Raw genomic sequence first — 15,492 nt, forward strand, 5'->3', positions numbered from 1 at the left:
GCCTCATTTTCTTTACGTCGTCGCCACTCTTCAATCACATGAGTGAATTTCGTGCAATCTGGTTGATCTAGAATATCCTTCATAAGAGTGTTTATTACATCCATAAGTGTATAGCCATCACATTGAAACATCAGCCACCCTAGTTGCAGTGACATCTTAGCCACTTCCTCATATCCAGAAATAGATTGTATATCACTGTTTGTAACAATTCTATCTAAACCCTTATGGTGGCAACTCTGGCTCAAGTCAGAGGATTTAATGAAGGTTGTTGAACATCTTTTTTAACAGCAGCAGACCCTGAAGGGCGTTCTTCCCTTTCCTCGCATGCGACATCTCCACTATGAGAATCTTCACTGCCGCTGGAAAATCTATTGCGAACTTGAGGAGTTGACACTAGTTCTAATTCAAACACAAGCACAAATGGTTATAATGTGTACACTGCAGTGCACATGTGCATGTTGTATGTGTTTCTCTACCTGCAGAATTGCCACCAACACTCTCAAGGTCTGGTGAGCTTGAGCTATAAGTGACAGTTTCATGAGTCTGTTGTGATTGGCCAGCATGCACTGTTGTTGGCTGCTGCACATCACTTGCTTTGAACATGTCTGCATATCAGTTGCAACAATTTCTTAGCACAAAAGTAAGAACAACATAACATGAAAAGAAATTACCTGCAATACTGTTTTTTTACTAGCAGTTGAGACAGTGTTAGACGTTTGTTGAGAAGTACATGACAGAGAGAGAACACATCGAACATGATTATTGAACACAAAAATTGGATCAAATTCAGTCTCATCAACATCTCTTGCTTTCTCAAAAGCATAGTCTGTGCTAAAATCTGGTCTATTCTGCACAACTAAATTTTGAATACAATTATATGGAATGGTCCGACTCAAATCAGAATCTGTCCTTTCTTTCCATCTTTTTGTGCTTGAAGGAATTTCAACAGTCACTTTTAAATCTTCTCTATCTTCACAAGTTAGCGTTAGCTCTTAGTAAACCTTGCACTCTAATTCAGACCCGGTCACATCCATAAGTTTAAAATTAGGCTTAGGTTTACTATTTGTAAGAAACAGTTGAATACAAAATTGTTTTGGATTTGAGTTTTTCAATGTATGCAGTGATGCCCAAATTTTAATAAAAGACTTATTTGCCTTTATAATGCACATCAAACCTACAAAAATGGGAAGTTTCAATGTGAACAAAATCTTCCCAGAGTTATTGCCATGTCATTGGCAAGCAAGACTCGTTAACTGACGTCAGCTGACAAGAAGGTGTTATAAAGCTATCATCTGTTGATGCACCACTGTGATGTAGAACTTCAACTTTACTGCTGTCACCATCAATAAACAAATGATGTGACATCAAAATTTCAATAGGTTTTTCAAACTTCAGTTTATGAGGAGTAATCTCCAACATGCTTGTTACAAATTCTGCTCTATCCAGTCCAACTGAGTCAACAACATGGTAAACTGTAGCGTCAACAGTTGTGTCTGACAGTAGAGCACCCGAAAGAATAAATATAAACTGCTCATTCCTTGAACAGCTCAAAAAGCCACCTTGTTCTCCAATTACATGCTTGATAGATGATGCCTGACGCAGTTCAACATACTTACCGTCTTCAAGATTTAATTTAAGTGATTAGACGTCATTCAACTCAATCCTGAATTTATGGTAAATGACAAAAACAGGAAGTTGGTCATCGGAAAGCTAATGACAGAAGACAACACTTCAGTAACACAATGCATTACATGCATTGCATGCAAAACATTTTAGGCAGGCATGCACCCGTGCACAAGCTGCAGCACGCACGCATGCACACAAATAGACAAATGGATACGCCCATCAAAAAGCTCCAAAGATAGCACCCCCTGACTATTTCTAGGTAGCGGCCTTGGCACTACTAAGAATTTTAGGTCGGGCTGTCGACCCCTTGATGCGTGGCTAGAGCATGGAAGAGCACTGACTTTGGCACAACCGCGGGACTGGACCGCAAGTCCACACGTACCCGTATTTACTGCGTGATGTTCTGCCAAGCCAGCAGTCTAGTAACCTTGAACTTCCAGACCAGAGGGCGCGCTCTTTGGTCTGAAAGTTTGAGGCTAGCGGTCTAGTCCACCCCATTCAAAGACCAGGTACTCATTTATTCCTGGGATACTCCTGAGTCGAGAGAGGCAATTGTGTGTAAATTTCTTGCACAAGAAAATTACGTCTACAGTCGTCTGCAAACCTACAACCTCAATGTCTCGGATGTTTCCATTCTCTATATGCAACTCTCTAACCAACTGAGCTACAGACGCCACACACACACACACACACACACACACACACACACACACACACACACACACACACACACACACACACACACACACACACACACACACATACACACACACACATACACACACACACACACACACACACACACACACACTCACACACACACTCACACACACACACACACACACACACACACACACACACACCACACCACACACACACACACACACACACACACACACACACACACACACACACACACACACACACACACACACACACACACATACACACACACACACATATACACACACACACACACACACACACACACACACACTCACACACACACTCACACACACACACACACACACACACACACACACACACACACACACACATACACACACACACATACACACACACACACACACACACACACTCACACACACACTCACACACACACACACACACACACACACACACACACACACACACACACACACACACACACACACACACACACGACACTTACTTGGCAAGTTTTCACATCTACTCAGCTGCAGCACGCTTTAGAACGTACAATACACGCGTCCTATTGCTTCAGTTAAACTCTGACTGCAGCGGGCGCATCTTGGACTCTACTATACCACTATAGGATGGCGTAACTGGCGAGCCACGTCACATCGCCCCGCCCTATGGGCGGTAGCAATTTATCGCGATTTTACAATACACGCGTCTTATTACTCTATGCATCTTACACACTCCAGACAGCGCAGTTTGGACTCTACGCATTGCCCATATCAGACTCTTCCCTTAAATAACGTCATGATCCATTCGTGGAGAATAATGCTTCTTCTACAATGAAGACGCATCTTCCGTGACAGTCACATACAAATATATGTACGGACGGAAGTGCGCACGAACACGCGGCCTGGTGAGCCGGCTCACTCGGACTGCAACGGGCACATCTTGCACTCTACCAGTTGTAGGAAGCAGAGGATGGCGTACAGTGGCTGGCGAGCCAATTCACATCCGCATACTCGGTTACCAGAGGTTACTAATAAACAAACTCCGGTGCATCTCATTTCAGGCCCACTTGACCGTTCGTCTTGGACAGCCGAACTCGACCGGGCCGCCGCGTTTCGAAACGATCCGAGACCGGCGTCGTGTCGATCGGCGCGTTACAGACAGACAAACATCCATCCATACAGATAGATGGAAGGGTCGGTTGGCGTATTATAGTATAGTATAGTCACAGTTAACAAGTATTGCAGCAATTTGATTAGGTAATTGTATATATAACAGACCTAAATATTGTTTATAATTATAATTTGTTTAACTTTTTCACTATTTTGTGCAAAATTTTTTTTTGTTAGTAGTACGTGTATATAAGCATTGGTACCATTAAGGACATTGTGCATTTATGTCAGTTATGCATGTGTTTTAAATTTCTAAAAAGTGTATAGACAGCATGGAAAAATATAGCATGCATATGTTTACATTGACAAAGTCTGAAGCATTCTTAGACATATCTACAAGAAGACCGTGCAAGTCAAATGCGGTTGCAAATACATCATTTTCTTGGCTAAATATTCGTATAGTATTCAAATACTGTCATAGACTAAACAATATTTGCAATCTAAGAGCACATACCAAACGTACTGACAATGCTAAACAAAAACAAATTTCGTTCCACTTGCTGCAAATGCTTAAAGAATAAAGATGCCGAATGACGTAAGCAAACGTTTTAATTGAAAGCACAATTAAAATCATGTTCAGACACAAGAGCAGCTTTATACTAATAATAAGTAATGAGATAAAATGGAAATGCTTTGTCGTTATTGTAAATGATGTAGACACGGCTACCACCAGTGACGCCTGTAACGGTATCGTATCTCACTGTGTGATCGCTGAATGATGTTTTCTCTGGTGGCATTCGCAGAGATGAATCTCTGGGATGATCTTTAGAATCCCCAGTTAGCACTTTAGCCAGAAACATCTGCTTTTCGGAACGAAGGTATTTAGCCAGAAACATTGGCATTTTCGAACGATCTGTTTTGTAGCTGTAACGGTCAGAATAGCTCGCTTTCTCTGCAAAGTATGAGCCCACACCCCACATTCCAGAAGTGCAAAATCTCATGTCGAATCCTTCTTCACTTTTGTAGATTTCATCTGGGTTTGTCGAACTTGTTCCATGAAACAATTCTTTCTCATTCAAAACACCCTTGTTCTTTTCTTTCATGCGTTCCATATGTTGACAATACTTGCGCCACAACCAGACATTCTGAATTCTCTCAAGTTTGATAATTTGAACCTAAATGTTAACACAAGCAACATTAAACATGGACACACTTTGGTAACTTGCAGACAACTTGGAAATGTCGCTACCTGGGGCATGCTTTCACGCATTTTGTTTAGAATTTTTCTATATTCTTTTCCTACAGGATTAACCAACTTCAAAGTAGGCTGGTTGGAATCAACTGGAAGCTCCCATTCAGGAGGTAGCTTCAATTCAGAGGTCAGCTTAATTGAGGACAGCTGAAGTTGAACAATTTTTACCTACAAATCATTTAACACGCCAACTATTAAGTAAAATCGTTGTTAATTGTATACATAACATATACTTGCAAGTCCTGTCCAAATTTGTCTGCACGATGCTTGAACCCTTCAACTGTTGCAACGAAAGAACGGTCAAAATTTACCCTTACTCCGTACGCTTCGCCATACTGCTTGATGAACGTTTGAATGCTGGCTGATAAAGTGTCAGGAATATTTACCCTATTTGATCTTATTGCATCCTTAATCTGCCTGGTTAACTGCCTCACTGCATCTTCAACATTAGCTGATTGCCCACGAACATCTACATCAACTTCTGGAAAAGACATTGCCAATTTTGGAAAGCTACAACTCGTATTTATAAGATCGCTTTGTTTTCTAACTGATCGCTTTGTATTCGTTGAGTTATTCGTTTGTTCCATTTTCTTCAGATCAATCGTGTAAGTGTACTCGTTTGTCTCTATACTAACTCTTCTCTGACCATTGACGCGTGCCCTTTCTAGTGCCAAAGTGGATATTTTGTCATACGATTTGTAGCTACCGTCACTTTCCTCATAGAACCACGCGCAACTGTCAGTATTTGCAATTCGTTGAATTCGCCTCCTTTTCCATGTTGCAACATTCGTTTGTATCATGAAATCAAAATCTACCTCGTACGTGAACTTTTTAATTTGAATGACTGCTGTAGAGATATTAGCCTGAAATTTCTCTTCTAGTGCTTTAGCAGCTGCTTCATCATAATTGGCAAAACCGCCACTGTCATCTTGGTACAGCCAAAGAGATGAATTTTTTGGTGGCTGCATGTCTTGCAGTTTGCCAACGGCAAAAAAATCGGAACTAAATTCATTTTCAAATTCTTCGACCAGTTCAGGATCAGGAGGTAAAACAATCTCGATTTTACTCACACTAGAATCAGAGCGAGACTCGAGATATTGCCGACTTGCTTGTATCGTAATTTCTGCACATTCCTTGGTTGTCATTTGAGATGAAGCAGGCGTTAAAGCAGGTATAGCTACAGTTGTCGCTTTGCGTGCCGCTGCTTGAGACAATGAGCTGAAGACGGCAGCTCGAAACGACTCTCGCTCAGTAGAGCAAAAAGGGGATGCAGCAAAGCATTTAGGAATGACAGCAAACACGACCCATTTGCATTTTAACTGTCCAGCTTTTACTGCTACAGAACTACCTTCTGCTGCCTTTCCACATAATTTAACGTAATCTTTTAGCTGACTCTGGATAGAGAGACCTCCTGCAATTGATAAAGTCTTAGCCAAGCCTGTTGTTGTGTCGAGACTAGAGTTTGCTCCACAGATGATAGCATCTACATCAGCTTTTACTATATTCTTGATTCCAAGTTGTAGAACCTTTTCTTGACCATTGTTGGTAATTAAACGTTTGGAAATTAAACCTTTTCCGAACCATTTTATTTCAACACTGTTTGAGTTCTCCAACTTTCTAATTCTCGACCCGACTGAAAAACTATGCAGAGCAACTGCCTCAACAGAATCAAAATGCACCGTTTTTGTTAGAACCGTTCTCTGCAAATCCTCTGCTTTAGAAGAGAGCCACTGTTGAAAAATAGATATTGCACTACCACTACGAATCACTTTTAGAGAAGATCTTCTTTACCTTTCTGTTACTTTTAGTCACTTGTGTTTGCTGCCTAAAATAGCAAAATAGATCATATGCACTTCAGATATTGTATATAGAATATGCAGTGTTGTATATAATAAACGATACCGTGCATGACTTGTTTTAACATGTAGAGCTCCAGTGTCTGCTAGGAATAAAAAACATTGAGATATTAAATGCTGACGCACTGAATTGAGAGCAGCCGTAGGCCTAGCAACCGGGGGACTGGAGGCACGAGCCTTCTCGACTATTTTAGCAGTCAAGTGAAATTTTTACTCTATAGATGATAAACGTAGAAACTGATAACCCTGACATGACATACAGTATATTGCTTCGATAACACAATAGTGCTAATTAATGTTGGTTTCCTGTTTTTTACTGTGCATGCATGCAGCATTCATGTATACGATGAATTAAAATACATTTAGCCTTGTTTTACAGAGCCAAACCCCCTTAGAAAATTGAGTTCCCCTTAACCAAATTTATAGGTTTCTCGCCTATGGCAGCCGTAGGTAATGCCTCCATATGCTGCTGACCTGCGCAACTTAAATTTGCAAAATAAGTCGCAGTTGATGAATGGGTTGCGTGAGATGACGTTTGCAACTTCATTTTGATTCGATTGCCTCTAATCTCTACGCCTTTCATTTCATTCATCGCCACTATTGCCTGCTGCTCCATATAAAAGTTGACAAAGCCAAATTGCCTAGATTTTCCCAATTTGTCTTTCAAGACTTTAATTGATTTGATTTGATGTTCGTACGACTGGAATGCTTGCTCAAGGTCTATTCCGTCTGTTTCCTTACTAAGAGATCCGACCCAAATAGCTGCTGACCGTGATGGAGTCGGTTGATACAAATGCGTTAATGGAGTCGGTTGACGAGAATGCGGTAGTGGAGTTGGTTGACGAAAAGGTGTTGATGGAGTAAGTTTATGGAAAGATGCTGATGGAATCGTTGGTCGCAAAGAAGAAACCTCTTTCTTCTTCTGGAGATTGACTTTGATTATCTCACCCATAAATTCAGTACCATCATAATGTTTGGCAGCAAGTTGTGCATCAGCCATGTTACAGAAATTCACAAATGCAAAACAGACCGACTTCGACGGGTCTCTTTTGACGACAACATTGATAATACGACCGGCTTGAGAAAAGTAATCCAAAAGCGCAGCTTCTGTCACGCCTGGGTGTAAGCTACCTACCCACAAAGATCCGGGTGTTTCGGAATGACGTAAAGCGATGTCAGAAGCAGAGGAAAACTGAGATTTATCCCGACGTCTGTCACGGTTAGAGTAGTTTTCGCGACTCATGTCTCGGTGTCCTGTATACAAAGACACAAAACTTAAACACAGGCGCACACACACACACACACACACACACACACACACACACACACGCACGCACGCACGCACGCACGCACGCGCACACACACAGAAATATTTATTTATTGTATGTTATTTCTTGTGTTGTCCCTGCAAATTTAATTGTTGCGGTAAGAAATATATTATTATTATTATTATTATTATTGCAAGTCTTCCAAACATAACAGATGGTAGCGTGTAAAATGACTCCATAGAATTTTTAGCATACCGTATTTCTTCAATTAAACGCCGCGGTTAGCTAGGGTTTTAACTGCGGCTTTTATTCGAGGGCGGTGCTATTCGAGAGCGGTGTGTATTCGAGGGCGGTGTTTGTTTACTAAGCTCTTTCAGTCCGTACTTTAGTGAGAAGTGTGTACGTACGTGTACACGCTGTAGTATTGTCCCCTTTTCAAAAGAACACCACGCTATAGTGTTGTATGCATTGCCCCCTTTGAGACATCATGCAGTGAAACAGGTGAAACAGTACCCTGCAACTGGTAGTGTAGGGAAACGTTTGCCTCATGTATGCCTCTAGCGAGTCCTAGAGAGCTAGATATATTAGAATGCATTAAATGCAGCGTTTATTTGAGGGCGGGGCTTATATGTTATCTGTACTCTCAGCTGCGGCGTTTATTCGAGGGCGGCGTTTAATCGACAACGGCCTCTAAAAAAGAACTCTCACCAAATCAACAGTCTCTCAGATGAATGCTGTCACATCATGACACAATCCCAGCAACCGGACATTTACCATAACGGAGAACTAAAGCATTGAAATGTGCTGTGTGTGCGTGTTTAGTACCCATATGTTTCTCTTTTAGACTAAATCATTGCTGGTTAGCCAGGAAGACTGATACCTGTGCACTTTTCAAGGTGACGATTGTGAGACATATGGTAGCAAGTTGTGATTTATTGATTAAGCAAACTGTGACCCCAAACTTATCGTGATGTTTGTTTTCTATTGTTTGTCTAGTACACTTGTGTAACTTAGCTAATTAGGGTAGTGCTGGGTTCCTTTGCTTGGCGGCACACCTGTTTTGAACCGAAAATGAGTGCGATTTCTCAGTCGTTTAGTCTCTGCTTTGAAAAAGTTTGTCATGTAGATGAGTCGCTACACCTGCGCAATGGCACTCTTCTAATTAGTCGGCACCCCACTCAGCTCTGTTTTCATAGTTGCTGTTTTTTAAATTGGGGTTTCTGCGGTCATGGCAGAAAGTGCAGGTTCTTTATTTGAGCAGATATTGCTATACCTAGACGAACCTGAGGTAGACTTAGACAAACTTGAAACTCTTGATTGAGAAGATGATAGTGCACTAAAGACCGAACATCTAGAAGAACCAAATCAGGGTCAGGAGCAACAGGCAGTCGATTGTATCACTCAGAATTCAGCCTTCTACAGAGTTTTCTTGGAGCGTAAAATTCTTCCCACAGCCTTAGCGGCAAACATGGATAAGTTGAGAGAACCTTTGGAGGAACCTTTGCCGAATTCGTATGATGCATTTTATGAACAACGCTGTACATTTGCTGACTGAATTTGGGTTTTTGCAGAGTACTGCGCTTGGCCGCTTAACACAATTTAAAAAACCGCAACTATGAAAACAGTGCTGAGAAGAGTACCAGTGCCCCAGGCTCACCGCATGTGTAGCGTCTCCCTAGACTAGACGCACTGGGAATCCGACAGAAAACACTGTCAGATTTATAGGTGTTTTGTGGGGTTTTCTAGGGCGTGCCTACGTATAACCACAAGGCTTGAAACATCACACCTCTTGAACCACGCCTTCTGCCTTACATTTCGGTTGCAAGAAGCGCTGTCAGCATTTTGCAGTGTACATCGTGACCCTCTCCTTCTGTCAACTCATCTACAACAGAGAAACAGGCAGATGGAATTCTCTCAACTGAACTACGGCACGAGTTCGTAGTGCAGTCCACTATCCACTGTATCCCTTCAAAACCCTGAAACATCCCAGATCCCTTGCATAACCCTAGCAAACCCTTGAAGATTGCCAATTGCAAGTTACCGGTATATACAATTGTTGTCCAGTCGCAGCAGTAATAACTGATCTAGGACTTGGTAAAGATCGTTCCAGTGATGGCAGCAGAACAATCTAATGCAAGTTAGCAATTCGTCGATGTTGTATACAGATGCTAATCTCGAGAATGTTTCTCAAGAAATTTCTTACAGCTCTGACTTCATGAACAGCGCACAAATTAACTTGGGCTACAGCTTATTGGTCTTGCTACAAAATGTGAGAGAGAAATCGAACCGCACGGTGGGCACAAGCAAGGTGTTAGAATTCCGAGGCACTTTACTACATACTTGTAAATTGTAAACTATTCAGTAAAACTCATAGTTTTACAGCCTAGAGAGAGAGGCTGCAGTTTCCCTATTTCTTTCTCTTTCTCTAACCTTTTAGAACTGAAGACAAAAAAATTTGGAATGTTATGTTAGTCATGTCAATTTACCACCCTGGGTGCACTCGTGGTCCAAGATCACGCCTACCTAACGATGCTATTGTTTACTTTTATACTTAGCTGGCAATAGACTAGCAATTAGAATGATTTAGAGACTAAACAGCTCCCACCCGGAGACTGACAAGAATTGACCGGTATTGCAACATCAGTAGTAGGATCAAAGAGGATCGAAATGAACCAATCGGCATCAAGCTTGGAAATCGCACCTGAACGGGAGCCTTGCCTGTAGCCAATCACCATCACGCACTGTCCAAATAGCAAATACGCGGGCACTTGGACTCAACCGGCAGTTCAAGTTCAACGGTCGATCTGTTTTGGCGGTCGCCTAGCGTCGGCGGCTGCAAAAGGATTACGCATCCTATGTCTTCACCTGTAACAGCACAGTCCAGCGACAAGCACTGACGTGTCCCTAATCCAAGAGGTATACTTTGTCACGCCAACGCTCCAGTAGCTGCTGCATGGTCACCTACAATGGTCTTTCTTGCCTTATCTAGACTTCAACTACGAAATTACGCTGTTGTACGATCTTAGTTGAACGTGGTCTAGCTGTCAGAAACGGCTCGGTACCTTGATTGTTGCTAACAACTTTAGATGCTTCACATTTCCTGTTGGTATTGTACGTAGGTGAAAACATCGATGAAGAGGCCTACCCCACCTCAAAGATGTCGACAGTTTCTTCCTGTTACAAATATGCATGGGGCTGAGATTGAGGCTTTTGGAGAAGATTCGATAATACAAATACAGGTACCTCTTGTCTCTTCTTGTCTGCGTTACTGCAGCTACAACAACGGCTTTCTATTAAAAAACGATAAAATCTCCTGAGTGCTCAACCAAAGGACGCTTCAACTGGAAGAAACCGCAACTGCTGCTAGAGATTCATCACCTGGGCAAGAAAATCATCAGAAACCAAGTGAAAAAGCAGTCTAGCAAACAGCGCAGCCTTTGATCGCCACGAGGACACTATTTTTGTAGAAAATTTCTAATCACCTAACTAAGCCTGCAGTGTACCGTACTGTGGTCTACTAGCTGAATAGTAATAAATGAACGATTCAAGTAGATTTATACACTCGTGACACATGCTGCCTTGAAAACGTGCGCTATGTCAAAGGCAAGATTTAAATAATTATTTAATATCTATTTCATTAATAGACCACATGCTATAAATGGGTACACTCTGCCAATTTGATTTAAGGCGGGACTTGATTTGATCCAATTTTCTATCTATCCCATTTAATTAATTGGATTAAAGACATTTCCATACAAAATTATATCAATATGCTATTTTTACACCACCAGTGATAACGAAAACCCTTCAAAACCTTGAAAGGAGTTTTGTGGGGTTTTAGAAGGGGTTTTGAAAACCCTCCAGGGTAATTGTATCAGTAACCCTACAGGGTTTTAGAAGGGTTTTCTTGTGAAATCCCCAAAACCCCTCAAATAAACCCACTAGGGTTTTCTGTCGGACTCCCTGTGATGACAAGCTTTTCTAAAGGAGAGACTAAACGACTGAGAAATCGCGGTTCAAAACAGGTGTACCGCCAAGCAAAGGAACCCAGCACTACCCTAACTTAGTTTTACAAGTGTACTAGACAAATAATAGAAAAGAAACACATCACGATAAGTTTGGGGTCCCAGTTTGCTTTAATCAGTATATCACAACTTGCTACTATATGTCTCACAATCCTTACCTTTAAAAAGTGCACAGGTATCGGTCTTCCTTGCTAACCAGCAAAGATTTAGTCACATGTCCACACAAACATTTCAATGCTATATTTCTCCGTTATAGTAGAAGTTTGCAGTAAAAGATTGCTAGGAGCTGTGTCATGACGTGACAGCTTTCATCTGGGAAATTGTTGATTTTGGTAGCAGTTCTCCTCTAATCGAAGAAATGCTGTGTCTCTAACCTTTTTTACCAATAGCACGGTTTGACAGCCGTTGTTTTCAGTAGATGCTTGAGTTCTGTTGTTGCAAAGCAATGCATATCTTATGTCATTAAATATTATATATTGACGATTTATAAAGTCAACCCAACTGAAACATAATAATTAAGGCTACAGCCAACAAACTGTGTACTCATGCATGTTGAAATTTGCTGTCAACTTACCAAATTGAATATAGAATTATTAGTTGAAATCAACCTACTTGCAGCCACACACTAACAGCACATTGTACAATGCTGTTACATCTAAATGTACCTTTCTACTTCTAATTATGCCTTAGCTGTGTAGCTGCTTCTCAGCCTTTTGAATGCAAAAATGTCTATTGAGATGGTCGACCCCCAATTTTTCTTACTTGGAAAGAAAGTAATATATGGACTAATAAATATTATTATTTTTACTACGTCTAGAAGTACGTTAGGCAGTTGTGCATGTTCACACCGTATCTAGCTAGTTAATTAACGATATTGCAACATTAACGACGCGATTGTGCACTAGAGAGCTTCTGTTAGTAGTAGCTTCTCTAAGAAAATGATAGCTGTTTAGCAAGCTGAAGTTATGTCAGGCTGTAGGTGGACCTCGATCAGCCTTATCTGGTTCGGGTGACCGGTTGCGGCTGCCAAACCTGTACCCTGGACCACTTGTGGTTGCCATGCTTGGTTCCGTATTGCCGTAAGTGCATGGTCTCGAACCCTAGCCCTAACCCTGACTGTAGCCCCGGACAAGTCATGGTAAGAGCCAGTTGTCACGTAACTGTTCATCTTTGGCATCAAAAAAGTTGTTGAAGCTGTCCTAACGTTCATCTACGTTGCTGCATTAGTTGCGAGATTTACAAATACGCCGATACGCCGATGCCGTGTTTGTATATTGTCACGTGAGACAGTCATGTGCTAAGGTTAGATAACCTAATGCCGTTCTAACGATAGGCTTACGACATTAGAACGGCTTTAAATTTAGAATGGTGTTACACTAATTATAACTAGAACTGGTGTGGACAAGTGACATTAGTGTACTTAGCCTAAATAGTCATGAATCTGAACAAGCTACTACGCTGGGTGCAATTACAGTATCAAACTTACCTGATTAGTAGATAAATCAGCTTCGATGACAGTTGCAACTAGTTGACGCCAAACTTTCTGGTTGTCAATTCCCGTATAAGCACACGCCTCAATCGTGGCCTCGGACAACACACTCTCGCGCTGTCACTCTAGGTTAGCTATTGTCCTTAGAGGCTTTATACAGCTTACGAGTTTTGAAACTTTTACGATATCCATTATATAATTAATCTCATACCAAACACAATACATGATTCAGGTAAAACGATTACCAAGCACTAGTAATATGACCCTCAAAGTGCCTTATTCGCTCGTCGGTAAAAGAAACAAAATCGGTCGCAACGTCTATCAACTTCATGTTATCCAGTAACTCTTTGTACACATGTAACATGTAAGAGTAAACAGCTAGTTAGCCTCTTCTCCGTCGTAGTGGATCGTAGGTAGGTCAGTAGCCTCCTATGAGTTGAGAAGGCTCTACCTGAAGTTGCAGATGGTACGGATATTGTAAGGTAAAGACGCAGTAGGTTGTGAATTTGAGTTAGAACGGATCGGTATGCTGGCATAGCTGTGCATACCGCCTCAATACTTGTGGCACGCTGTAGACCCGGAAGCGTCTCTCTGATTACATCCTGCAAAACGGCGAGATGGCGGGGAAGTACATGATGTGTGCGCGTGGCCTAGCTGGTGATTGGATTGGCCAACATATTGCAGAAGTACATGGTTTCATTTAAGGATATCCAATTATTGTGAGATCTCAGACCCCCCCCAATTCAAATACTGAGAGGTCTGTCACCCCTCGAAACCACCATCTCCGTCGCCTCTGAGCTGTTTAGACAGTACAGACCTCACACATTTTTCCAGTCGGGATCTGCCACTGATTCTACCGGACCACATCAGACCGACAGCCGTACATCCGGGAGTAATTCGCACTGTTTGATACAGTGCCTTCGTAAATATCTAAATGTACTGTATGAGCGTTTCACCTTTCACTGTTCAGCGGCTCGTGCAAGTGCTGTTACAGCATAGATTCCAATGTTAATTAAGCGGGAGAACCACGTACTACATCAAGTTCCGTTTTTCGCGAAAGTAAGACTGCGAGAGAAAGTCTGGCTACGCGAGACTAAGTAAAATGAAACGTAGTTTTCATGGACAAGCCTTCGTACAAAATCTTCCACCGCAGCAAAGCGATTTTTACAACAGAAATTTGTTTCCCAATCTATTCTCTAGTCAGGACAAATCGCTAACAGGCAGATCGAACTCTTTATCCGCAATGACTCGATTACGCATGCTGAGTTATCAGTGACAACGTCGAATGACAGCGAGTTCGCGTTGGACTCGCGACGAAAACACATCTAACACGTATCGTTCTCGCTTAGTGCACACTTTCGAGTTCGCCGCCATTTCGACCTCCGTACAGTCGCATGTTGCTTACCCAGAACTGCCATAGAACAAGCCTTGATGCTACATATATATATATATATATATATATATATATATATATATATATATATATATATATATATATATATATATATATATATTTCAAACAACTCGTTTTTGGTCAACTGGAACAGGGCCATTGTCATCAAGGTGGTCCTAAATTACGTTATAAAGATTCTATCAAGGCTAATATAAAATCTTGTGGGATTGACTTCCTGCATTTTGAGAAACTATCCAGTGATAGAACAAACTGGAGATCTCTCTGCCATTCATCACTCCTACAGTTTGAAGAAAATCGTATTAGACATCTTCAAGCTCAACGTCAGAAACGGAAAGAACAAATTGTTGCTACCAACAAGTCATTTGTTTGTCAATCTTATGGAAAGGAATGCCGTTCAAAAGCAGGTGTTAAATCCCACCAGAGACACAGAGGACACTAAAGAGAGTCATCACTGTTATCAGTGGACATGCCATCATATATATATATATATATATATATATATATATAAAGTTAGAATAACTCCATAATCAAGATCTGCAAATGCTATCATCCTAAAATTACTCCTGTTATAGTCTAACTCAAAAATAATTCTAATTGGCTTTATAGCTTTTGGCAACTAGCAAACAATTGTCTGTGATGGCCTTTGTCATCTTCTGCCGTGCCTCCTTTTCTGTTTCTCTCTCTCGTGTATTGGAAACTTTTGAAAAAATGGTCTGCAAAGCACAAAATAGTTATCGAAACGAAGCAGTATCATAATATGATA

The 15,492-nt window shown here is 41.3% G+C and overlaps 1 protein-coding gene across 1 annotated transcript; it reads right to left on the reverse strand.

The window, feature by feature from the left end:
- Positions 1–3,862: 3,862 nt before the first annotated feature.
- Positions 3,863–5,515, reverse strand: LOC134197598 (uncharacterized). The gene is made up of 3 exons (XM_062666945.1): positions 4,911–5,515; positions 4,675–4,845; positions 3,863–4,600 (listed from the first exon to the last, which is right to left on the reverse strand). Exons 1-3 carry the CDS (start codon positions 5,475–5,477, stop codon positions 4,085–4,087), a joined length of 1,254 nt encoding a protein of 417 aa, XP_062522929.1. The 5' UTR covers positions 5,478–5,515; the 3' UTR covers positions 3,863–4,084.
- Between the last annotated feature and the right edge of the window lie 9,977 nt (positions 5,516–15,492).

This window comes from Corticium candelabrum, chromosome 22, assembly GCF_963422355.1.
Source record: "Corticium candelabrum chromosome 22, ooCorCand1.1, whole genome shotgun sequence".
NCBI lineage: Eukaryota > Metazoa > Porifera > Homoscleromorpha > Homosclerophorida > Plakinidae > Corticium > Corticium candelabrum.

Excerpts from the sequence above, each read along its gene's own strand:
- LOC134197598 (XM_062666945.1), bottom strand. The coding sequence starts at position 5,477 with ATGATACAAACGAATGTTGCAACATGGAAAAGGAGGCGAATTCAACGA. Across the intron at positions 4,846-4,910 it reads AATTTGGACAGGACTTGCAA|GTAAAAATTGTTCAACTTCA; the intron begins GTATATGTTATG and ends AATGATTTGTAG. Across the intron at positions 4,601-4,674 it reads TGCGTGAAAGCATGCCCCAG|GTTCAAATTATCAAACTTGA; the intron begins GTAGCGACATTT and ends GTTAACATTTAG.